The sequence below is a fragment of the Porites lutea genome, chromosome 14 (assembly GCF_958299795.1).
Source record: "Porites lutea chromosome 14, jaPorLute2.1, whole genome shotgun sequence".
NCBI classification, from domain to species: Eukaryota; Metazoa; Cnidaria; class Anthozoa; order Scleractinia; family Poritidae; genus Porites; species Porites lutea.
Window position 1 is genome coordinate 18,723,297 of NC_133214.1, and position 25,600 is coordinate 18,748,896.

The 25,600-nt window shown below is 36.3% G+C and overlaps 2 protein-coding genes across 3 annotated transcripts; one reads left to right on the forward strand and one right to left on the reverse strand.

The window, feature by feature from the left end:
- Nucleotides 1-21: 21 nt before the first annotated feature.
- Nucleotides 22-14,613, forward strand: LOC140924604 (zinc finger CCCH domain-containing protein 14-like). Its single transcript, XM_073374625.1, has 15 exons — nucleotides 22-293; nucleotides 1,335-1,377; nucleotides 3,731-3,845; nucleotides 4,201-4,247; nucleotides 4,569-4,751; nucleotides 5,346-5,487; nucleotides 6,591-6,987; nucleotides 7,616-7,788; nucleotides 8,063-8,316; nucleotides 8,619-8,736; nucleotides 9,210-9,278; nucleotides 9,725-9,804; nucleotides 10,991-11,112; nucleotides 11,945-12,045; nucleotides 12,811-14,613. The coding sequence occupies exons 1-15, from the start codon at nucleotides 258-260 to the stop codon at nucleotides 12,863-12,865; spliced, it is 1,935 nt and encodes a 644-aa protein (XP_073230726.1). The 5' UTR covers nucleotides 22-257; the 3' UTR covers nucleotides 12,866-14,613.
- Nucleotides 13,285-23,993, reverse strand: LOC140924605 (polypeptide N-acetylgalactosaminyltransferase 10-like). 2 transcript variants are annotated; one of them, XM_073374626.1, is made up of 8 exons: nucleotides 22,938-23,993; nucleotides 21,472-21,638; nucleotides 20,045-20,423; nucleotides 19,342-19,459; nucleotides 18,361-18,681; nucleotides 16,308-16,406; nucleotides 15,596-15,733; nucleotides 13,285-14,762 (listed from the first exon to the last, which is right to left on the reverse strand). In XM_073374626.1, the coding sequence occupies exons 1-8, from the start codon at nucleotides 23,288-23,290 to the stop codon at nucleotides 14,610-14,612; spliced, it is 1,728 nt and encodes a 575-aa protein (XP_073230727.1). In that variant the 5' UTR covers nucleotides 23,291-23,993; the 3' UTR covers nucleotides 13,285-14,609. The 2 variants fall into 2 exon arrangements, with proteins under 2 accessions (XP_073230727.1, XP_073230728.1); XM_073374627.1 differs by lacking the exon at nucleotides 15,596-15,733.
- Nucleotides 23,994-25,600: the final 1,607 nt, after the last annotated feature.

Here is a 25,600-nt window from a genome sequence, read left to right on the forward strand (position 1 = left end):
GTGCGTCTACAAACCGCCATAACGACCTACACACTAATGTTGTCTATTTTAGTGGTGTCCGCTAAGTTCGTAATCCGAACATTTCCGACAAAATCGACGAAGTGTCACGACCTGTAATCGAATCCGCGATCTTTTCATCCAGCTGTTTACCGCCAAAAAGTAGCCATGTGACCTCGCGTTGTACAACAACTTGCTCGAAGAACTCGGTTCTTTACGATTTGCGAGGCAAATGTTGTTAATTTTAAGAGGATTTTGACATGGAAATTGGTAACGAGATCAGCCAGAAGATAAGGGTAAGTGTGCTCAACCAATTGAGACTTAAGGTCATTGGAATTTTGGATTATTTTGACTACAAGTAAGGTTTAATTCCTCACTATGGTCTGTTGGCATTTAATTGTGTGTTAGAAATGTGTCACTTGTCAAATAAAACAGAAAAATCCTCAGCTGTTTGTCTTTAGCGCTTCTCATAACAACACATGTCAAAGGAAATGACTGTTTTCTGTTGTGAATCAAGTGCATCGATAAATTTATAGGTACTTGTTTGAAAAAAGCGACTAAATTTAATTGACTATCTGACCTGCTGACCTGCGGATCGCAGACTGACTTTGATTTTAAATAATTTGTCAACAGTATGAATACACAATGACTTGTCTTTTACTGGATGTTTGACAGAACATAAGAACCTATCACAATGACATGGTCATTTTAGAAACACAAGGTTTCTTATCAACCTGACTTCTTGTCGTTGTCTCATGTTGTAAACAACTGGTTTTCTTTCACAACTTGTTACATATAAATTTTCCGAGAGCAAGTTTACTACTAGCCTGAATTTCAGCTTTCTCTGTGGGACACAAACTATGTCTCTCTGAGGAGTTGTGACTCGAGGAGACGGCTTAAATTCAAGTTCTGTTAACTACATTTTTTCAACACTTTCACTTCAGTTTGGACAAGAGGGCTGAGACTTATGAAAACTGTTTGAAGTAATTTCGTAGTATAAAATTTGATGTTTTTGACCATTGTTATTCAAGGTTCAATCAGTTAACCTAGTCATTGTGACAAAATTACCTCAAATTTTTTTTTGTAACCAGAAAGCAGTAAATTGTATTTCTGTTTGAAAGTGAAATTAGTCAGGCCCCAGTTGTTCAAACATTGGATAGCACACTTGAGTGGATAAATCACTATCCAGTGGATAGGTATGAGAAAAACCAATTATTGCATTATCCACTGGTTAGAGATTTATCCACTGGATAGCATTATTAGCCTTTCAAACAACTTTACCCAGGTCTTGAATACCAAGAACACATGAAAAGTAACATTTTTTTTTTACTTAACAGGGTGCTATCAAGACAAAGCTAAGAGAGCTAGGATCATACGTTGGTAAGCAGTTCTTATAATGGAAAAGAAGGCCCAGTTAAGTTGGGTGATTGACAGTTTGATGTATTGGGTAATTTGTAACATACGTTGAATCCTATAGATCATATTACAGTCTTTTTTGTTTAGTCAGCTGCTGTAATCATGTATTAAAAACTGAACTTTTGAGACATTGTGTGGTTCCAGAAAATATCCATACCCCCCCTACGGATGGTTCTTCCGATTAGACCCCCCCACCCTCTCGGAATTTCCGTTCCAGAGGGGTCATGTATAACCCCCCCACCCCCCAGGAATTTCCTATTTTCCTTTTCATGGTCTTAATTTGCCATATTTAGAGATAATCGACCGTGTACCGCTTAAAATTAACTGTTCTCATCTTAAGACACATTTTTTTTATAATCTTTGACCTATTTGTAATCTTTTACAAGACAATATGTATTTCTTACGTAGGTAGACCACGCTTGATAGACTATGAGCGGTCTCTCTTTTTTAATAAGTCCTTCCAGCCAAACGCGCAAGGCAGAACAGAGATTAATAAGTTTATGTCATCTCAAGAAAACATTTAAAACATAACTTTAAATTTGAATTATTCATTGAGATAAAACTATGTGAACATTTTCAAACTTCAAAACGAATCTACCTAGAGACAAAGTTAGACAAAGATAATGTCTGGTACTGTAATTAAGTTTCACTATGTACACGTCTTGTCTAAGACGGTTTCATCTCAAATGCAACATTTACAGCATAACTTCAAAGTAAACTATTGATTTAACATTAAACTATGTGAAGAAATTCGAATTTCAAAACGGATCTACTAGAAAACTAACTTACAACAAAGTTTATCGTTTGTTCGGCCTCGGGTCCTAAAGTCACCACAAAGTTGATCTCTCGATGTTTGTAATTTAGTTTAACTTTGAATGAATTACACTTGCAGTTAAACAAATCTCAGGAATTACAAAAAAACCTATCTGGGTTATAAAAGAACAAAATATCCAAACATTCATTTTGCGTCCCATATTTGCATCGATTCATGTTCAGAAATGAACATCAGTGAAACATGATCTATTTCGTTGCCTAGCACGTGATCGAAAGTCTTCTCCACAAAGAAGGAACAGATCGTTATTATTTTCGGGCAAAAGTTGATTTGGCGAAAGGTCTGTTGGACAAACAGCTTGCCTTCAACGGTACTCTATTAGAAGTCAATAATAAAATACAGCAGAGGTCTCATTTGGGTCGTCACGCAACGCTTTGTCGCGACGAGCTCACTGAATGTCAACAGAAATTTGCATAAAGTTGTTTACACAAAGCTCGAGAAATATATCGCCGAGTTAGACGACGTTTATTCTCGATTAGCGTAAGTTTTTGTCAGACTATCTGCAGTCGAGTCCACAATCTAGATACATGTTCGACATAAAGAAATTATTATTAATCGATGCGCTAGAATTTATTCCCGGAGAAGTAACCTGTTGAGAATTGCGATCGATTTGCCCGAAGGACTATATTTATTTAAAGACTTCGTCAAAGTCAAACGTTGGATGGACCGACCGTTAGCTGTTTATAGAAGCAACCGTTAGATCGTAAGAGCAATCCGTTAGAGCGTTAGAACAAATCGTTAGAGCATGCGGACAAATCGTTAGAGCGGAGATGATAGCGAACTCCCGGCAAAGAAGACGATCGACGTTTGAGACAAACATCTTGAAGTTTTTTTTCTCGAAAGGGCATCTACCTCTAATTTTTGTTGTGCTACAAATCAAAATAATCCACATATACTTAAGTATGTCTCGTATGATCGATCGCGTCTTTTACAACCCTGTGGAAAATTATTCTCGTGGACACCCCTGTACCCCTCGGAAAATTCTACCCTTTAGCCCCCCCACCCCCTAGGAATTTCCATTAACCATCCGTGGGGGGGGTATGGATATTTTCTGGAACCACACATTCAAGCAATGGTTTTCTTACGATCATGCGTGATCTTGCACGGTGGTTGCTTTCGGGAAACAGAAAACAAAAAAAATTTGTAAAATTTTTGGTTTAAAAAGTGGTCATAAGAATTGGTCACAATAGGAGTCGACTGTATGTCTTTTATTGACGTAAGAGCCATTAACTAACCAGCACACTTTTTAGTCATAGTATAAACTCTCAATATCTTGTGTCATCATCATCATCATCTGCCATCAGTCAATGCGCGTAAGACTGTTTTAGGGTTTCAGATAAGTTTCCTCCTTGGCTCTCTGTATCTGTATCTTTACTGGACTTCTACTCAATACTTATAAAATCCTCTAAGGGCTTTCTTTGACTACTGCTGTTTCATTCACTGTTCCTTATGGCCTAATGAGTGGACTGTATTATTTTAATAAAGATGATGAACTTCCTGACTATATCATGGTTATGCTGGCCAACAAAAGAAGCAAAGAACAGATGACAGAGGACTTGGTTTTATTTCTGGGTACAAACACATCATTATTCACTGAATGGTGAGTAAATTCTCTTGGCAACTGTTTTACTTACAAGAATGGCCATGATGTAATTGGGGAGACTAAATATATTTGTGACAAAAGAGAGAAACATAAGTTTTAGTAGTATAGTACATATGTACCAAGTGTGTGATCTGAGAAACATGTATTTCTCTTGGAATATGCGCTTTTTAAAATTTAATTCAGTCAGATTTGCCTCCAGTGCCTTTTTGAACTGCCAGATAAATCACTGATATTGTTATGAAGATTTTCTTAGTTTCATGTTTTTTTTTTTTTAAAAAAAAAGCAGCATTGTTGTTTTGATAGATAAAAAAGTAAATAACATAATGTTCCTCAAATTTATTTTGATCTGTAGGCTTGTAAATATTATACAGAAGCTTCAAGATGTCACAAGTTTACAAGGTAACCAAATTCAGTACTTATGAAACCATGTCAATAGTACAAATCAGCCCCTCTTCTACTATGCAGCTTCTTTAACAAAAACTAAGACGTAATATTTGACTAAACAGTGACTGGTTGAATGAAATAAAATATCGCTTTGTGATAACTTGCAAAGCAATTTTGCCAGTTCACTGTGTCTGTATACCATAGAATTTACTCCTTGTGGAACATACATCAACAGCTCCACTTTTTTCAGTTTTTTAATTTTGTAGGTTCTTGTACAAACTATTCAAGCTGTGTCATTCCTGAAAATGATTATTATATTATTCTATTTCATTTTAGAAAATACAGAAGAGTCAAATTTATTGGGCGAAGGAAACATTTCTCAAACGGTAAAAACAGATTTAGTCAAAGGCAAGGAAAGGAAAGATGCTACAGTAAAACCATCTCCAAAAGAGAGAAGACGAAGCCCTATCAGAACTGATGCAAGGGAACATTTAAAAAGCAAGCATGAAAAAGTAGAAAGTATGTACTTACATATGTTTACATGTAATTGAATTGTGACCCAAAAACATCAATTTTCTTGTCACTGCAAGATATTATCTTCCAACAGTAAAGAGTGGAAATAGCACCTGTGATTTTTAAAAAGCATGCCTAGGATTTGAATCACCATTGGGCAATTACTTGTTTGTAATTTTCTTTTTAAATACAGTCAATTCTCTCCTTCTAAGGCAGACACCTTTAGGATGGTCACTAACCATTAAGCCCTAATGTCAGAAAACAAATTCTCCAAACTGATGTCCATACAATTCCTAAAACATCAGTTGAGAGAATTAATTTTGTAAAAAGATCAAAGCATTTTCCTTTTGGTGATCATTTCATGAATTCTCATAACCTTTTCTCTTGATTACGTATTGATTTTGTTAGGAGAAAATTAGTGGTGGTCACTATTGGTGCTTAAAGGGTTAAGTGAGTAAAATGTACAATGCAGTGAGTAAAGAGAGGCACTGGCCATTACTGGGTGTCCGTTAAGTGACAGTTGACTGTAACATTAGTTTTTGATCCCTGTGAGTTTGTGTGTTTTTCATTTCATATTTACATGAATGTTTTGTCTCCCAGAGCCAAAAATGGGCAATAATGTTGTAAAAACTGTTGGCTTGTCATCAAGAGGCTCAACAAGAAAGAGAAAGCACTCATCCTCTGATGACGAGGATTCTAGAACATCCAATCTTCCCAGTGTTGTGAAAGTCAAAGAAAGAAAGTAAGTTTCCCATCCCACATTAAATGTTTGTCGATTCATTCCAAGCTTTTCTGAGGGTGAAAAGGTATTAGATTTCTAGGTTGACCAACAGCAAAGATATTTGAGGTCAATAAAAGCATACTTCTCACCACTGTAATATTATTAAATTCTCCAGACTGAGCTATGTACATTTATTTCCCTGAAGAATTACTCGAACTAGAGGAAGACATCACGTTCTTTTACACATTCAATACACTATGCTTAATAGTTCATGTAAGATACCTTAAAATAGTTTGCGTGCTTTCTGGTGTCATGTAAGCCAATATGAGAGAACTTAAACATAACGATTGCACTGTCATGTGCGATGATTGTGCGTGGAACGTGGAAATAATTCCATTCATTCTTGGAGTTAATCATTTAGCCTTCTTGTACTTTGTCTATCCGGACACCCTCATTGGAGTAAGAACCGGTAAGAATATGAGAGAATATGATAGAAAATCAAAGCATTTTCCTTTGGTGAGCATTCTATTAATTCTTGCAACCTTTTCTTTTGACAATGGATTAATTTTGTAAAGAGAAAATTGATGTTGATCACTCTAAAAGACTTAAAGGGTTAAAGGAGGAAAGGATTAATAAAGTTTATGTTGTACTTAATTTTTTATCTCGGGTAATTTTTCTTTTTCTTTTGTTTTTGGGTATGTTAATGTATGCTAATGGTGTTGAAACAAAAGAAAAATAAAATTTACCTGAGATAAAAGTTAACTACAACATATACATCTGCAGGCTCCCAAATTAGACATTGTGGAATTACCTTGAATGTTTTTTATATGTCTAGCACTTCACCCAGCGTTTCATTCGATGTCCAGACATCTTGAAGTTGGTCTGAAGAAAAGACTGCTGTTCCTTGTTTTTTCAACCCACTTCTTAGCATCTGGATATTTGATGAAACCTTTTGTCAAGTGACTGATATACCCCATGTTTGTAAATTGCTTTCAATGTTTGCAAAATTTTGTGTTTAGACGTTAGTATTTGTATCAGAAATCGATGTCACAGTAATGATTTCATTTGATTTCACTTCATGGAATATTTATGAGTTTGAGTAAAATTATGCTTTCTCTTTGCAGACCAACACTTCCACCTTCAAAGCAGGCTTCAGGCAATCTCCTCATGAAAGCCGTTGCAGCTGCACACCACTCTGTTAAAAAACCAGCACTCTCGTCCAGTCTGAAATACGACCCTACTTCTCCCCCATCACCAATCAGATCTCACAGCTATGAGGAGAAGCAGCAACAAAAAGAGCTATTGTTACAGCAACACAGAGAGCTACAAAAACAGTTCTTACAAATGAAGCAAGTAGATGAGAGTGTAGAAGATGAAGACAATGCTGAAGAAGAGAGCAGCAGAGAAATAGAAGAGGAATCTACAGCAGTGGAAGAGGGAGGCCAGGATTATAATGAGGGAAGTGAGGAACAAGTAGCAGAAGAAGAAAATAAACAAGTGGAAACTACACAGGAACCAGAGGCAAGTTTATTCTTGTTGCTTACAGCAAACTCTGTTGACACACAGGAGCAAGTTTCCGTTTTGGAAAACTAACTGCCTGATAGAGATCGGCTGTTCTGAAAATGATTGGGACCAAATTGTAGGTGACTGTTTTAGGGAGCTATTTATCTCACAGAGTGTCTATTGAGAGAGATGACAGTTCTTTACTCCTTATGATTGTGAGGCGGTGGTTTCAGCAAAGTTTGACATGTTTACCACTCAGCCACCACACTTCCACAATCCATTAACTGTTTTATGGCCCAATATCCACATGCAAATTTTCTTTACTGATTTCCATGAATTAAGAATGAGTTGAGAGAACTTGATAAAAGATCAAAACATTCTCCCTTTGATGATCATTTTAAAAATTCTCTTAACCTATTCTTCTGATTATGCAATGATAAGGTTAGGAGAAAGTCAATGTTGTTCACTCTAGACTGAGACAAAAAAGGGTTACATTATACCAAAATCTGAAAAGCTGGAAATATTTCATTTTACATTTTTCCCACTTTTTGCAGTGACTTGAAATTCTTAAAAATGTACAGTAACTGCATGTGTGAAAATCAGTGACAGATTATCTGGAGTTCAATTTTCCTGGTCTTGGTTTTAGGAGCCAGTTATTGAGCTTCATGTCTCAGAGACAGACACACTGGACTACAGTGGAGAGCCTGTCCAAGTTGATACAAGAATTGTTGCATTTGCGGACAGCCAGGCTGGAGGGGAAGATTCTGAAGAAGAGAGACGAAAAAGAAGGAAAAAACGACGAGCTGTCAAGTCCAAAAAGTATGTAAGACTCCTTTAACAGGGTTCTCAATAAGCTTTAAAGTAGACAACTATGATGTAAATGTGGGTGGCTTGGTAGCTGCATGTTGTAGGCAATTTCAGGCTTTCATTCTCTCACTTTACCCTACATGTATTTCCTCAAAAAGTAGATGGCTCAAACCTCCAAGTAGCAAGGTTTCTGTTTTTTGAGATTTTACATAAAAAGGTGTTGGTTTTTTGTTGAAGTTCAACTTAGTGTGAATACAGTATTAAAATTTTGCTTGTTTTTTCATAGGGAAAAACCATCAAGTCCTAAGTTTATTGTAACACTAGATGGTGCCAATAGCGACTTGGAAGATAAATATGATGACCAGGTGAAAAAGGAAAAGCAAAAGAAGAAGAGATCAAAAAAGAAGACTGAAGTTGATGATTTTGAGGAGATAGACACATCTGATGTGACCGAACAAGTTAAATCACAGGCAGAGACAACTGCCCCTGAAAAACCATTTATAAAACAGATTACTTTTGATCTTGATGCTGGAGATGATGGTAAGTGAAAATAAGTAAGAGGGTTTACAGGTATTATGGACTTTATTCTTTCCCTCCTTTAGGTGTCAAAATCAAGAGAAAAATAAAAGCAAAAAAATCAAAAGTTCTCCTTGTAAATTTAAAGGAAAAACAGAAACAAAATGGCACTGTACAAACCTACTGCATTTCCCCTCCTTTAGAATTTATTCCCTCCAACCTCAGTCACTAGAGCTTCATGTATTTAACCTGTCTTCAGAAATGATTAGTAAATTGGCCTTTCACAAGAGTGTGATTGCAGTAATTTATTTTTTCTATTTTTTAAGATGAGGGTGATGAGGATACTACCTTAAACAAAAACAAACAAGCAGAGAAGTGCAAGTTTTGGCCAGAGTGCAAAAATGGAGAGAGCTGTCCTTTCTATCATCCAACAGTAACATGCAGGTGATTTATAAACAGATTTCAGTGTTCTAGCTGCAGTTAGAAGAAAAATACAGTGGTTTGTAGGTGACTGTAGCATCAAAGAAGAAAGAGATACTATAGTCTCTCTTTTTGCCTGTGACTTGTTTTCCTATCTCTGTCTTTTTAATTATTAGAGTAGCTATTGCTAAAGATCAAACTCATGACAATCAGAGGAAAGCTACAGACTGTAAATGTTTTGACAGGTCTGATTAAATTATTTAGATAGTCATGTCAGTGTGCAGTGGTAGATCTGTCTAGAGTGAAGTCAAATGGATATTTTTTTTCAGATTTTTTTAGTGATCTGACAATAGAACATTGATGAGACAAGGTTCTTCCATGTAAAGTGAAGATTCCTTGGCATCATTTTTTGGTTTAGTTTGCCTTCTTCTGCACTCTGTTCACTCACTAGAGTTCAAATAAAGGTTACATAATTATTTTGTCTCTTTTTTTTTCAGATCATTTCCCAACTGTAGATTTGGGGACAGCTGTAGATTTATTCATCCACCATGTAAATTTAATGGAAGGTAAAGGATCTTTCCCCATTTGAGGGAACCTAACCTGTTAAATTATCAGTCCTTATTTATTTATTTGACAAAGAAGACTTCAGTAAAAGCTGTATGATTTACCTCATAGTTCTATGGGTTATATTAAAAATTACTCCACTGGTTGACTGAGGTAAGGAAGTATCTAGTCAACAACTAGCATCCAGTGTCAGCCGTGTCAAATACGTTTTAACTGTAATGCTATTGGATGAGTCTGAGTATAATATGAGTGTTATCCGCCTGTTATCAACCTTGGCTTTTTCAGCCATGGTAGAAAACACCTCCAAGACCTTCATAATTCATAATAATTATCTTTGTTTATTTTTCCACCCAAAAACAAATTACATATGTACTGTTGATCTTGCTCGATCTTATATACATATTAATTTTTGTATTTTCATTGTTTTCTGTATATCTTGCATTTATAGGTGTACTAATTCAGTTTGTCCATATACACACAAGTTAAAAAGTAAACAACAGACATCTCCTATACCAGCTCCTGTCACAGGTATTTGAATGAAAGTTGAAGACTTTTACTTTTCTTAATTTTTCTTAAAAATAATAGTTCCGAATGGGATGTGTAGTTAATGCAGAGCAGTGTTACATAAAACTATGATAATTATGATTTGTGCAAACTAGCTGCAGCACAACACGTCTTGTTTAGGCAAGATGTTATAATGATCATTTTCCCAGTAGAGTTTCATAACATACAGCCATAAAGTCTGATTCTGATTCCATTATAGTGATTACTAATCAAGCCCATGTCTTTTACAAACAAAACAAGCATTAATAAGTAGTTTCTTAGAAATCGATTTTGAGATGAATATTAGCGATAAAAAATCACGACGTTTCGACCTCTCCGAGGTCATTTTCAAGTGTATAAAAGTTCTCTAAATTAGCATAAATAAGTTAAAAACAAGTTATAAAAGATTAAAAATGTGGTGAACGCTAACATGTGATAAAATATGTAAAAATGTAAAAAGTGCTAAAAATATTTATAAAGTCAAAAAACAATGGAAATAAAACAATGTTAACAAGAACTACTCTAAACAAATAATTTGGCGCAAATTGAATCGCACTGTTTGTTAAGCGTCGGTTTCAGTTCTTGGATAAAAAACATTTCAAAAATAAGACAGTCAAATTTGTTCTGACACTTTCTTAAGATTCTAAACTTTGTGCGATGTCTTCAGGCTCCATATCATGCTGCTCTCTGAGGTGGTTTCCGATTGCCGATCCTTTGTGTTCTTCCATTCGTTGGTGTAGGTGTCGGCACGTGTAGCCGACATAGCCTGCATCACACAGGCTACACTTGGCTGATATCAGCCCAGTTTACACAAGTAGGAAGATCAAAGATGAAATTAAGGTCAAGGAAGACAAGCCGCCTCTTGTGAGTCAACAATGCGTGGTGTATTCTTTCCAGAATATTTTTAGCACTTTTTACATTTTTACATATGTTATCACATGTTAGCGTTCATCACATTTTTATCTATTATAACTTGTTTTTAACTTATTTATGCTAATTTAGAGAACTTTTATACACTTGAAAATGACCTCGGAGAGGTTGAAACGTCGTGATTTTTTATCGCTAATATTTATCTAAAAAACAAGCATTGACTTATTTCTTAATGTTGTTCTTATTGCTGTTGATGAAAATCAAAATTTTTTATTCCTTTACTCTCTTTCAATCCCACTAGGTTTCATGTTTCCATCACCAAGTGTCCTTGTGCCACCATCACCCAGTACCCAGCCCATTCCTTGCAAGTTCTATCCATCCTGTACAAAAGCTGACTGTCCCTTTTATCATCCACAACCTAAGGTACAGTAGTAATTACTATAGATTTACCAGTGATTGGTAAATCTACTAACAGTACACGTAATCAAATTTATTAAGTGAAGTACACTCAGTAATACAGGGGCTTGTCTGTTACTTAATTTGCAATGATTTTTTTGATGTCCGTCCATTATGTTAGATGAATTTAATACCACCACTCATTAATATGACAAAACCGGTGAAAACATCCATGGTTTAAAAGACCAATACATTTTTATATTGAAGGATGCAATGATTGGGGCATTTCATTTCAGTATTTCCTTAAAGCCAGCACCAGGAACACACTATGAACATTTTTGTGATTTATAATTTTAGGTTTTGGTAAGAAATGCTGCAATTTGTGCTGAAAATTTTCAAAGTTATTTCATGATTGTTTCACTTTAATAAAAACAATGATAGTGGACTTACGATACTTAATAGTGCCTGTCAGTTAACTTAGCTTTTCACATAAATAGACATTTTCAAAATAACAGAAAATGGTAAGAGATTTTTAACCTCTGGATATGTAAAAAACGGCATTACTTACTTAGAGATGATTTCAATGAAAAGAAAGAAAAATTTCCAGACTGGACATTCTTAAGAAAAGATAAATTGCGCTATTATTTAATATTGCACAAAACAGAACGTTTTCACAACTATTAATATGCAAAATAACCAAAAGTGGACAATTTTTAGATTAATTTTTCATGGTGCAAAAGTGCATTTTCTTGGTTATACTTGTTCACCTGGAGATTGGGATTGTGGGCTCCTCTCATTGCCCGCAGTTAAAATCACAACAGCGTTGAGTAAGTACTTGTACCTTTTTATCTCTCGGCAGCCTTGTCGGTTTGGACTTAGCTGCACCAGACCAAACTGTTTGTTTACTCATCCAGCAAAACCGTCCTCACTAAAATGGGTTTCTCCTGCTCTACACGTAAGGTAGCGTATCCTATTCCTTTTGATCTGTTGCTTAAATGTTCATTTGAAACAGTATGTGTACCTTTAAATAGAATTATATTATTTTATGCCCCTACCACTACCACCATCAGTGACCAAAAAAATAGGGGGCGTGCCATCTTGGTCAGTACAGCTGGATAGCCCAGGGACTGCCCTAACAGTGGGTGGGTGGATCAGGCCTGGGGTCAAAACTAGTGGGGTAGTAAGGGGGCTGTTTTGACACAACCCCTTCAGAAAGCAGCAATGTTCAGTACAGGCTTTGACTGGCAGGTAACTTGTTCTTAATTTGCCCTAGCCAGCTGAATCAGGCCTCTGCTGAGAATGATTATCACGATAATTGCAGAGCTCAGTGGGAGGCACAGACAGTCACCCATTGTCCTGGGTGGGGAGGGACAAAATCTTGGTACCAAGGACGCTCTTAGCAGAGGACTTTTAGACACTCACTGAAGCCATGTTTTCATAAATTCAGTCAGATATGTTTTGTGGTACACACTGATTATTAATAAGTAGTTCAGTAAAGAAAGTGTTTATGCGACACTATCATTATTTTTTATGATCTTTGCCCTTAATAAACTACATAACTTAGACCTGATTGTTGTTAGAGCAAACGACTTATCCTTTTAAAATACAGTAGTAAGAATTTTACCCAAAGACTTAATGATAAATAGCAAAATTAAGATTAAAGCTTTCCCTCTTTAAAGTTCCTTTCCTCAAAAGCCAAACAAACTAATATTATTATTATTGCAGTGAAAGAAGATTTGCTTTAGCTGAACAACAAGTGACATCGATGCCAGTTTCATAGCACATATTGAATTTAACTCTGCCAGGATAATATGTTTTACAAATATGATCTTAGCCAGGCCTTTGTTAATGTTTTGTTTGTAAAGTTATGACCTTGTGTAAAAATTCTGAGGTGCAAGTTTCTGTCAGTGTTATAAATTTTATGGTAGTCAGTTTTGTTCTTGTAACACTAGTAAGAGTTGTACTACTTGGTTTATTTACAATATTAATACCACAGCATCAAAAACATACCTAACTGTATATTCTTTTTCTTGAACACTTTAGCAAAATATATTCGTACTCTATCTAGCTTGTACATTGTAATCAAAGTATCCAGAAATGGAACTAATAGAAACAGAGTATAAGTTGCAGAAAAAAGAAATGGTTTTTTAACTGCCATGCCTTCACAATTTCCACTCCATCTCAAAAACTGTTTTTCAGATGAAGGCAAAGAAATTTAAGAAAAACTTACATGCCTGCTCATTAGTGATTGTTATAGCTCTTTGCCATTTTTTGTTGCATCACCCATACAATTACCGACGTCTCCTAACAGGATTTTTTGGATCAAACAACCTTATGATGATGTAATATATCACGCATGAGACTCAGTGTTTCGTCACCAGATGAAACACTGAGAAGAGAGTTGAAAATATAATAAAAAATGACATGTAGCAGAGTATTTTTGACAAACTTTGAGGTGTTTCATGTGGTGATGAAACACCGTAAATGCTTGATATTACTTCTCAAACAAAATGATTTTAGAAGGAAAAATTAAGAATGCAAAAAAGAGTAGTTTTCCATCTTATTGCATTAATATCCTTTGTATTTTGTTGATTAATTATTTAAGACTTTGAGACGTTCTTAAGATGCTAGAATGTCATATGTAAGGGTGGCGACTTGTCACAGAGTACCAAAAGAAACAATAAAGAGCAAAGATTTTCAGAACTATTACTCCTATTTAGTATTTTAATCGATTTTAGTGGAGTCAGACTCAAGGAAAACTTGCTCTGCTCATGCTTTTGGTTAAATTGCTACCGTTTTTACCAATGGACTTTTAGAAAGTCAATGATTTCATGTACAGGAAAAATGTTCCAAAATTTAATTTAAAAACCCGTGAAAATTATGTTTAAGAACTAACTTGGGAGTTCTAAAATTTCTTTTTATACCGAAGACACTGAAATAGCTGCTTCTTAGGAAAATAAGAACAACATGCTACTCTTAACCATTGTACTAACCAACTGAAGAACACAAAATAATATTTATTTTTAAGTGTGTAAATGGCAGAAGAGGCCAGCAGTTATTCAACGTACAGGTATTTCTTAAGCTGAAAATTCATAGTGGATTTTACTCTACTGTGAAAGTGTTTATCCCAAGTATTTCCACAAAAGAAGAGAAGAACAGAAGAGGCAACTGTTAACCTCAGTACACTGTCTAATTCCGTATATAGCTGTACATATCACCTGTTTAACAATTTTGTTTGTAACACCCCTGGAAATAGACTTATCTTGCAACATTTCCTCTTCAACAAGTGTTATTCAAGGTAGAATCAAGTACTGTTCAACTTTTTTGCATTTTATTTAACCAACTGAGAGTCAAGTAAATGTTGTGAGGTGAGTTCACTCACAGTGGGCTTTACAAGACATAATATGTTAGGTTGCAGTAACATCAGCCTTCAGCTAAAAAAGCTTTCTTTGCATTGATACACAGGCCTTGAGCTTTGATCTAGTGGATTTGATTTTATCGTGAATGAAATAAAATCTGATTAATTAAGCTAATTTTTTAGTTGTTATTTTTGAGAGGTCATTTAATTTAATTTCCCATATTTGTTCTGGCTTGTCTACACATGGCTCCATGACTGGATATCCTTTATTGGTTGCTGTCACGCAATTGTTTGTAATGACATGAACAAGTTTCTTCTTCTGTAGAAAAAAAGTAAATAGAAAATAAGGTAAAAAACATAATTTTATTTTAAAACCCTTTAAGCCTTAAGTGATCAGCATCAAATTTCTCCTTGTAATATCAATGCTTTGTAAAACAGAGTAGTCATGCGAATTACGGACATAATCACACATGATGAATTTGCTTGATATTTTAACAACTTCTCCCCACTACTTCTGTAGGAAATGAATAGACAATTCACATTTTGATCTTAAGGGGTTAAAGGATTAAACGTTGTAGGCTTGACAGCTACCCAACCCACCCATGCCTTAATAGTGGATTTACTGAGATAACCTACATGAAGCCTTCAATCATGAACAAAAGTCTGTGAGTGTAGTTCTTATTTTAAACCACACATGTCCAATCACTCTCCCCTCCCCCAACAGAACATTGGACCCATGTCAGCAGAATAGTTTCCTGAGATTCAGCATTGTATAGGGTGGGGGAGGGGGGACCGCAAGGCACTTGTTAAATGATAACACCATTTTATGAAGATATCTCACCTGCATTGCAAGCCTATTTTTTGGGCAAACAAAGCTGCTTGTTTATTTTCATAATGCTGTGGCCACCATCTTTGCGCTTATCACTGAGGAAGATTAGGCAGAGTGCCCTGGGATGGGTGAAAAGAAGGACTCTTGCCACACCCTTCCCTGCACCCTTTAAATCACCCCAACTCCTCCACGTTTTTAGAATGCAGTATTGTAATAATAACAAACATTCTGAAATTAAAGATACTAACAAAATTTGTCCCAAGGACAGTAGTCTATAGATCAAGAGTAAGTGCATGTCATCTCAAGGTTCTATTTTCCCTTACCGAAGTGTACTTAAATTCCTGGTTTCCTTTGAGTTCATGACAGCCATAAAATGTTATTTTTGCTCCACTGTGGCTTTGACTAACATCCAAGCAAGCTTCATCTTGACGAAACTCATCTAGAAATGTATACTGAAAAGCCTGCCAATAAATTGAAGAGAAATAGAGTTCACTTAAACTTGTGCTAAAGGAAGAGAGGCAAGGGTCATGCAAAAGAACTGAAAAACGTGTCCATTGTAGAGGGCGTTGTTCAGGAACTAGGAAAACTTTAAGGATAAGGTGTCTGTTAATTCTATTGAAGCCCTATTGGGGAAAAATTCCGACAAGCGACATCACCTTGAAACAGTGATATAGGAAAGGGGAAATGGTGACAAATGATGCAAATGACAGCAACAGAGAAAAACACAAAATTTGTGTAATATAATAGTAAAATACTCACAGCGACATGGCTTCCTCCTAAACACGCAAAAGGACATACGTAACCCCCCCCCCCCCACCCCCTAAAAGGCTTCGTTAATGAATGCCTGTAAAGTAGGTTTTGTCCAAGACTGTTCACAGTCCCCTATTTTTTCGTGAGGTCGTCAGGATCAAGTAGATTTGACACTCATCAAGATACCCACCCATAGCGCAAAGGAAGCAAATAAAGCACTCAACCTCAACAATCTCACAGGGAAATTAGGGGACTGTGGACAGTCTAGTTTTGTGTGTAATTTACCTGATTTCCCATCATTCCATGGCAATTCATTAGTCCCACTTCTCCTCCAGCTTTCCTTCCCAAAGAATCTAAGCAGAGATTAGTCCCTGGGTTGCGAATCTGAAAAAAGAAATAGCTAAATCAGTACCTTATTCTCACTTAATTTTTTTTTATCATTAATTGGCAAAAAAATTGGCTAAAAACCATAAAATTAAATACCTACTCGCAAAACATCACTCATGATTTTTCGCAAAATTTAATACTCGCAAAAGTAAGTGAGAATAAGTTATAAGATTCTGGGAAACTCACAACCTATCCCTCATCTTCCCTTCTTCTAACCTGTTAACCTTTTAAGCCCCAAGATCCACATACAAATTCTCCAGACTTATCTCCATATATTTCTTTTAAGAATTTAGTACCAATTAAGTAACTCTCATAACCCTTACTCTTGATGATCTGCTAATGATGTTAGAAGAAAATTGATGTTGGTCACAAGTTAACTGGGAACTAGAAGGGCCTACGTCTTGAGGGTATTGCTGTTTAAGGTCAATTTATTGTAGAGCGGTTTTCATTTGAGTGTCGAAAAGTAATTGGTTTTGCACTTTCTACACGATGCGATTGGCTTAAAAGATTCGCGCCACCTTTTCATCCAATCAGAAGTAAAACCAAAGCCAATTGTGACGCGCTCGCATGCATTTTCCCGCGCTTTGCGTCAGCCACATGTAATTACTTCGAGTTTTGATTGGTTCAATGTATTGTCTGTGTCCTATGTGATTGGCCAGAGTAATTACTTTGGTTTTGGTTTTACGACACTCAAACGAAAACCACTCTATGCTAAAGTCATTTCTTAGTGCATTTACCCTCACACAAAATGCTCCAGTAGACTTGTTATGAAAGAGATATCAGAACAAAGAGCACTAACCATAATATTTTTTGGTGATTTTTACAGGCATAGTATTAAAAAAAATTCAAGTTTCAATCCTTGCCATCTGTTCCAAAAACAACAGGAAACTGTTTTCAATACCTGAATACAGCCCTACATAACAGAACTGTACTTGAATTATTGATGAGAAAATTTAAGTATTAGCTGTTCATTTTTTGTATGTGATAGTCTGCCTGACCTTGCAATCAATACACTGGGTCTTATTATTTTTTTAATGTTTTTTAAAAGTCCTAAAAGTGACCAACATCATCTTTCACTTTTTTTAATCAATATTTATCCTGGGGCATCTGATTTAGCAGAGCTAGTTTAAATGGAGCCCTGACACAACACAAAAACAAAGACATTAAAACATAAAAACTAGACAATTAAGTTTCAAAGGCAAAATGTACTGCATAATGATTTATGAACTGATTACCTGAGGTTTACCCTATGTTTGGACTGTTACCAGACTGGACTGGATTGTTACAGGTTTGAATCCTCCAAGGACTCAAGATTCTTGTCTCTTTCTTTGTCTTCTTCCTTCTGATATAATTATTACTAAATAATTATTATTTCAGAAGAAAGGAACAACGAAAAAGAAACCACATGTAGTCATCTTTTGCATTAACTATCTACTGTAAAATTTAACAAGACCTTTTACAGTTTGCCTGGCATTGCAATCAATTGACTGAGCCTGTCCCTGTCCCCTGATTCACGTCCCAGGATTGACCAATATCAATTTTCTCCTTACAATTATACCATACAAAATTCAGAGGAAAAGCGAGGAGAATTACTGAAATAATCAATATTAATGAAATGTTAACATAAAGCCCACCCAATGTTTAGGCTGTAACAAGTTCTGGAATGGTGCAGTCTCCTTATTTGTTGGCCATGTAACGTTCTCTTTGTCTCTTTTGTTCACCTCTACTGGTGAAGCAGTATTATGTGAGATGTGATTGAGTTATATCTTAAGTATCTTAACCCTTAGAAGTTACCTCTTTATTAACTATGTAAGTTATATTTCACATAATTTAGTGACATGGTCATGCAAATAAAACTGCTTACAAAATCTTAAATACTGAAAGTTCTCTAACTAATTAAAATTACAGCTCTGGCTAGTAATTTACATAGTTTTGTTCAGTTGTTACTTACTGGACCATTAGCCCTAAGAGGTTCATAAATTGATCTGACAGTGTCATTAGCAACATTTTCCATGTACCACTTGAAACTTTTACACTTGAGTTTTTTGCGTAATGCGATCCGATCACTGATATCCCCTGGGTCTACATTCTTCAGCTCAGGCTTTTTGTCATATAGCCACTCCTTATACTCATCCATCCAAACTTCTGCCACTCGCTTGAAGTTTATGAGGGTAGCATCAGCCTTCGGGTAGGAATAGGGGACATGATGCCGATAGACGTGTCCCACACGTGAACAAGGGATATTTTCCAACTGGCCACCACACTGCCATAACTAAGTAACAAATTAAAGATAATCCTCAGACTATCACTAAAGAACATGTCCACATTTTCATTGTAATATAGCTGCCAGGAGAGTTAGCTGTCATACAATTTCATCCTGAATAATGTACTAGCATCACATCTCGGGCAACCTCGTACCCAGGGTCCTCTCCCACTCGGCCCCCTAGAGGACCCTGGGAACGAGGTTGCATCTGGGGTTGGCAGCAATACTCCCAGGGGACTTGGGCTACAGAAACTGTCCTCAGCTCTGGCCACATGGGGCTCTGGGCACCTTTACCATTTTACCACAGCAAATAAAAGAACCTCTTGCCCCTACCCTCTATTCCCCCACTCACTTTTTTATTTTTTTCATGAGGAATGCCTCCTTCTTTTCTATCCTGAAAAAGTTTTTTGGAGTGTATCAACAAAGGAATAGTTTCTCCTCCATTGAGCCACTTATCTTTATCTCCATGAACAAACAGAGTTCTTTCATGTGCATTATCTGGCCAAATAAAGAACTAAGATGTTCCCATTCAAGTGCTTTGACAAAGAAAAATTTTTGATGGAAAGATGGTACTTCAATAAGAAAAATATCCCAGTGAGCGTAATTAAGCATTCTTATTTTGGGATTGTAAAGTGATTGACGTGTAAATAAGGAGCAGAATTAACTTACTTTGAAGGAAAGTTCATATTGTTCTCCACCCCAGATAAACATTCCTGGATCATACAGCCCAAGCTCATGGAAAAACTCTCGATTGATAGCAAAAAGTCCTCCTGCCATCACAGGTGATCTGCAAAGAAACAGAAATATATCTGACTGATTGATCTAACGAACTGAGCGTTGGGTTTCATGTAATCCAGAACCAATCAAATACAAGATGCTTTGAAGGTAGAGTTGTTCATTCTGGAATTTCATTGTCAGTATTCCTTAGAAATTGGATGAACCCACCAGCAAACCATAGATTTTGATTGGTTCACACCAAAATTCTTTACTATTGGGGGAGCCACAGTATCAGAGATTGCATTCTAACAACATGGGCAAAACAGGCAGTCAACTAGGTGATGGTTTCCAAAAACATCTTCAAGAGCTTGAGAGAATGAGTAAAATGATGATTCAAAGCCAGTCTCTCGCCATTTCAACCTTCCAAATCGTTCCAGCCAAAACAAGCAATCTGCAGGCTTTTTTTTTTGACAGCTACCAAAATCTTGAACAAAAATTTATCTTGCAAAATCAACAAACTTAATCCCCACTGAATATTGTTTTTTTATATATGTTTCCAAGATCCTACCTTTAGCATATTTGTCAAAATATAAAACCTCAAAATAAGCTGTGTGAAACAGGTCCAATAACAGAAATTATTCTTTTCTAAACATACTTGACTTCTTGAGTAGGATCTTTCCTTTTCCTCATATCTTCAGGTCGAACTGGTCTCTCCTTGTAATCAAATCTCCAATTAAAAGTCCCTCTTATGTAAGGATCCATAGGTTTGTATTCAAAAGTGTTATGATCAATAAAGTCTATTGTTGGACAAACTGCAGTCCGACGATCAAGAGCGATACGTTCCAGCAAAGGAGGTAACCAACCCACATTAGCCTCACAATGAGCATCCAGAAAAAGTACAACCTCTCCAACTGAATTAACGGCACCAATTGATCTTGCCTTTATCAGGCCTACCCTTTCATTGGTCCTAACAATCTTGACTATCCCGTTTCCTAATTTCTTTGTATAATCTTCCAGTTTTTCTTTTAGAAATTCTGCAGAAAAAAAGGATAAAAAAGTAGTAATTTTTAACATGTCATTTTAGTGATTGACGTCAAACCCAATCATTGTAGTTAAGTCAAGGCTTTTTTCTTATTTATACCATACTGGTAGGTCCAGAGCCCTAAAGTTCCAGAAGATACAGGTAGCCAATATAATATTGCATATCAAGAAACTGATAACCACTGCTGCACCATTTAAAAGAGAAGGGATGAGTGAGTAGAGCCATTTGATATGGTCAATGTTTTAGGGGTTGGGTGGCTTGGGGTTGATATTAATTATTACTGGGATGTAAACATGCTTATATCTTACAAATCTTTGGTTGGACATTAACCACCCAAATAATAGTTATTACTATAAGAGAAACAACCAACCCCCAAATCATTGACCACGCCACCTGAGTCTAACTCCCTACTTTCTTTTCAAGCATCGCAGGGGATTCTTTAGCCCTTTAAGCCCTAAGAGTGATCAGCATCAACTTTCTCCTTGTAATATCTTTGTTATGGTCACAAGAATTAAGGGATTGATAACACAAGATGAATTTAATTGATACTGTAACAACTTCTCCCCACTATTTCTATAGGAAATGTATAGAGACAACAAATGAGAATTTATACTTTGATATCAGGGTTTAAAGGGTCAATGGTCCTGACACAAAAGCAGGTCAGAGAAGACTGATAAGAATGTCTAATCAATTGCATACATTACAGCAAAGGCAACACATTCCTCATCTTTATTTCAAGACCGTGAGTGTTGTTCCGCTGAGCACTTTAACCCCTTAAGCCCCCATATCAACACACAAATTCTACAAGACTGATCTCCATACATTTACTTAAGAAGTAGTTGAGAAAAATTTACAAAAGATCTTTGGTGACCATTTTATTAGTTGTCAAACCTTTTTTCCTGCATTAAAATCAATACTGCAAGGAGAAAATTGACGTTGATCACTCTTGAGACTTAAATGGCTGAAGTGTAATATCCAATTTGTTGAGCTAAGCATGCAGTTAGCAGTAATATCTTACTGTAAATATGTAAATTACTGACCTTTATTGCTAAAGTCATCTACCATTACTACTTCCTGCAACATATGTGGAGGCGACCTGTTGATTACGCTGTGTACTGTGCGTAATAATGTTGACCAACCTTCATTATGAAACACAATTACCACACTAGCCTTTGGAAGACTCCAAGGGTATGTTCGTTTCTTGCATCTAAAGGAAATAAAATCATAAAAATAGCATAGTAACAATTCCGTTGTCACTAATCTGTAAATGACAGGTTATTGGTTTAACCCGCTTTAATAATAAGCATGACCAAAATAATCGCAATGTAAAATTTATTTTGAGCTTTTCAGTACTGAAATTTTCATATGAACCTGGGTAGATTTACAAAATTGCAAATTCTCCTAGGTTAAGTAAAAATTAACTTGAAATTAAATTTGACCTACAACACATACACTGTATTGCCCCAGGTACTCCTGGGAATTCTTGGTGGGGGTGTGCCGCCTGTTTGTCCAAGTCCTGAGCCTATTTGAGACCAAAAAATGTCATTTTTCACACCCCTTTTCAGACCTGGCCTCTAAGAAATTATGTCTTTATTACTCAGATTAGAACACCAACCAACAAAAAAGATTTCTTAAGATTTATTCCAAACTGGCATATTTCTCTTCCTGTCTTACTAATTTGGAGTTGAAACAATTAATAAGTTTATACACTCCAGTAGTTCACTTGAAAACCATACCCGATTCCACTCCAAAATGGGCAGGGTCTATACCCGTTTTCAGACCAAAAGGCTGGATAACCAGACCTTTGGGGTGGCAGATACCTATATGGCTTATGTGAGGGAGTACCCCCTGGGCTGTACTACCAGTATTTATTTTAGACTTGACCGAGGGGATGAAGCATTTTCTTAAGAATGCAGTTTATTAGGGTCCAGTGTTTGTTATACAAAGGGATATTAATGACCATACTTGACACCTGCGTATATTCGCAATCATCTTACAGTTAAAATAAATAAATAAATAAATGCTAAAGGGGCTTACTTACAACTTTTCCTTTTAGACCCAGGATTAATCCAGGGTCATGGAATTTAATCAAGAAAATATCTTAAATATGTTACACCAAACATTTTATAAATAATTGATTTCAATAAGAAAACTATAAGTTACACAGAATCAGGTAGCTATCAACTTCCAAGGTAAAATATTTACAAATACAGCACAATCCCAAAAGAGACTTTTTGAAACTGTTTTAATTCTCACAAGAGAAAAATTGAGTAAGTCAATGAGTATTTATGAAAGTGCTTGAAAAATCTCAAAGGGCAGAAAAATATAATAACAAATAAAGCAATTACTATATACTTTCTTTCATAAGGAGAGCTTGAAATTCAACTCATTAATTTTTTAGGAACCTTGACCAAAATACATATGTATTTCAAACAAAGAAAGCGTGATCAAAGACACAAAAACAGAGCATTGATAGTGAGCCATGCATGATATCTATTATACTTACGCATTATGTCTGGTATCTTTGATCGTGCGATCCAAAGAAATTTTATCACTGATGTATTGATTAAAACCATACTCTGCGTAAGCGCGATCTTTGTCTTGCTGATTTTCCGGGGCCGTTTGAACAGGTTCGCCGTTTGATCCTGCTCCGTCAGGCACAATTTTCGTTTTTACAGGAGTCCAGAAGTCTTCAATGTTTATCATTTTCCCGAGTTTGGGATGCGACTTTGCCACGTGTATAGGATCAAGTTGTTGTTTTCCGCAGCCTTCAAAACCGCAGTTTACGAAGAAATAAACAATCGTACAGGCTACCAAAATTCCTAGACATTTACAAGTTCTTTTCAACCTAAATCGCATGATAGAGCAGTAAAATAAGACGCTTTTTCGTAGAGAAAATAAGAGGATGCAGCTGGACCGAGTACGTAGATTGGGTTGGTCTGAACTCTGCTTAAGGCACCTGATGGAAACATATAAATTTTTCCATATTCAGTGCGGTAACAGAAAGTGAAAATGGTTATTCATAAGACTGGAATCACCCACGAATTCAGCATTGTAAACACTTGAAACCAAGGTGACCGATGTTGAAACTGATCGACCAAAGTTGCAGTCATCGAAGTGTAGTCTGTTAGATTACTGACGTCTGCTACAAAAACCGCAAATATAATTTCACGAAAACAGGTTTCCAAGGGAGATGATTATTCCCCTTTAACCAGGCAAACCAGCAGCTACAAACTACTCATAAGTGATGATATTAGAAAACAGCACGCGAAAAGGACGTTTTTCAGTCCACAGGATAAATGATGATCGACGAAGAATCGGAGATTTGTTGTTGAACCAAAGCAGAGTTCTTGTAATCGTATTAAAAATTGTCCTTACAGTACCAAGGTGAGAGTCAATGTCATTCGCCTCCTGCTCTCTTGTAAAAGTACTCTGGCAAAGATATCGACCTTAGATTAGTTAAATTTACGAAATAAATGAGAGCAAATTAAAAAAGAAAGAAATATTTAAAAGCGAACTTTGCACACTCTCAGTAACCAAAAAGCATACCGGCCACTATCGCTTATTTGCGATATTTTTTCCATATAAGCGGCACGAAAAATGTGCGAAAATGTTTCTACGATACCACAGGAACCCCAGGTCCCGAGAATTTCAATAGAAAGGAAACTCCAAGTAGCACTCGTTTCATTTTATTGAAAATTTTGTCAGTATACGATTAGTGCTTATTCTGAGTGTTATAAAAGTGTGATCATTATTTTAAAATCTTTAGTATATACTAAAACAGTGGATAGTGTTTTTCGCGCGCTCTGATTGGCTACTCAATCAGTGAATATCCTGCAACTATTCACTGATTCACCTCCAGTTCCTCCGAGCGAGCGGCGCCAAACTCGCGTTTTAAAGTTGCGAGCAATGTGTAGTGCTTTGTACTCCTGACCTGAGCAATTTTAACATGTTTGCGGATGCAATATTTACAAACTTCCCTCTGGAACGAAACTCAAACCGGAATGATTGTCTTTCCGGTATCATATTTATGCAAACAGCCTCTATAAGTTCTATTGAGGAGTTGAGTTCGATGGCCATTCGACTACCGCAACAGCCCACGTTACGTTAAGAAACAGGTAAGCTTACGTTATGAAAGTATTTAGCTCGATATTAGAAAGCTAATATCATCTATCTTAATATAAAAATTAAGCCAGGGCTAAAAGCGCCAAAAAGCGAAGCTCTCGATGGTATTTATATTTTACTCAAACAAAATATAAAATCGTGTAATGCTAAGCTTAAGCGGCGAAGTAGAACGGTGAAAAAACAATTAGGTCTAATTAGCGAGCAACTTTGCACGTGCAGCACACTTTTTTGTATTCTTTGCCGTTATTTTGCACGACTACAACTGGAAACTTTCAGAAACTTTCTGATTACAACTGGTTACACGTTTTATGGAGGAAATGTCATACTTGTTCTTGTTAACTTTCTTTACTGGCGCTCATTTTCACCTAGGTGGTGCTCTTTTCGTTCTTTTCGAAAACATCGGCGAGCCTATTTTCTACTTCCCCCACCCCTAACCCCTTGCGCTGGCAGTCAGTAAATCCTCCGCGGGTTTTTATTTTTTATCACGTGCGTTCGACGGACCTTAGGTGGCCGCTAGCATTTCTTATTTTCTCACTGCCGCTACAAAATTTTCATGTTGTTCTTTCAACAAAATAAGTTTAAATGTTTCCTTTGTCTATTATTTCTCACTCTAGCTGTCGCTCTTTTTCTCATTGAGCTTCTTTGGCCTGTCGCCTAAAATCTCTTTGTCTTTGTTGTTTTCTTTCGCTGTATTCCAAATTTGTAGACATGAAAATTAGTCTAAGCCTAATATGGATGGTCGGTCAGGTGGGCGTACAGTCACTTGACTCCCAAAATTTCTCAGATGCATAGGTTACCAAATTTTCTTACCCATGGTGCTCCGCTAAAATCTATCCCAGGACAAAAGCCAGAAGAGTGTGCTGTTCCGACGTGTGATGTTTTTGTTCTCCTGTGAGTAGTGACTGTTTCATGATCAATGTGTTCGGATCTTGTGTAATTTGTGCACCCCTCAATGGACACTATTGGCCAATACTCAATCGATATGTTGGCTGACTCTTGGTCACCATATCAGTAGACCGACTCTGGGTCAACATGTCGGCTGAT

What these genes read in the sequence shown, in the direction of transcription:
- LOC140924604 (XM_073374625.1), top strand. Translation starts at nt 258, where the DNA reads ATGGAAATTGGTAACGAGATCAGCCAGAAGATAAGG. An exon ending in GTGAAAGTCAAAGAAAGAAA is followed by an intron (nt 5,488 to 6,590) that starts GTAAGTTTCCCA and finishes TTCTCTTTGCAG; the next exon opens with ACCAACACTTCCACCTTCAA. An exon ending in CGAGCTGTCAAGTCCAAAAA is followed by an intron (nt 7,789 to 8,062) that starts GTATGTAAGACT and finishes GTTTTTTCATAG; the next exon opens with GGAAAAACCATCAAGTCCTA.
- LOC140924605 (XM_073374626.1), bottom strand. Translation starts at nt 23,290, where the DNA reads ATGCGATTTAGGTTGAAAAGAACTTGTAAATGTCTAGGAATTTTGGTA. An exon ending in AAAGATACCAGACATAATGC is followed by an intron (nt 21,639 to 22,937) that starts GTAAGTATAATA and finishes TATTTCCTTTAG; the next exon opens with ATGCAAGAAACGAACATACC. An exon ending in AGGAATTTAAGTACACTTCG is followed by an intron (nt 14,763 to 15,595) that starts GTAAGGGAAAAT and finishes TTTTTTCTACAG; the next exon opens with AAGAAGAAACTTGTTCATGT.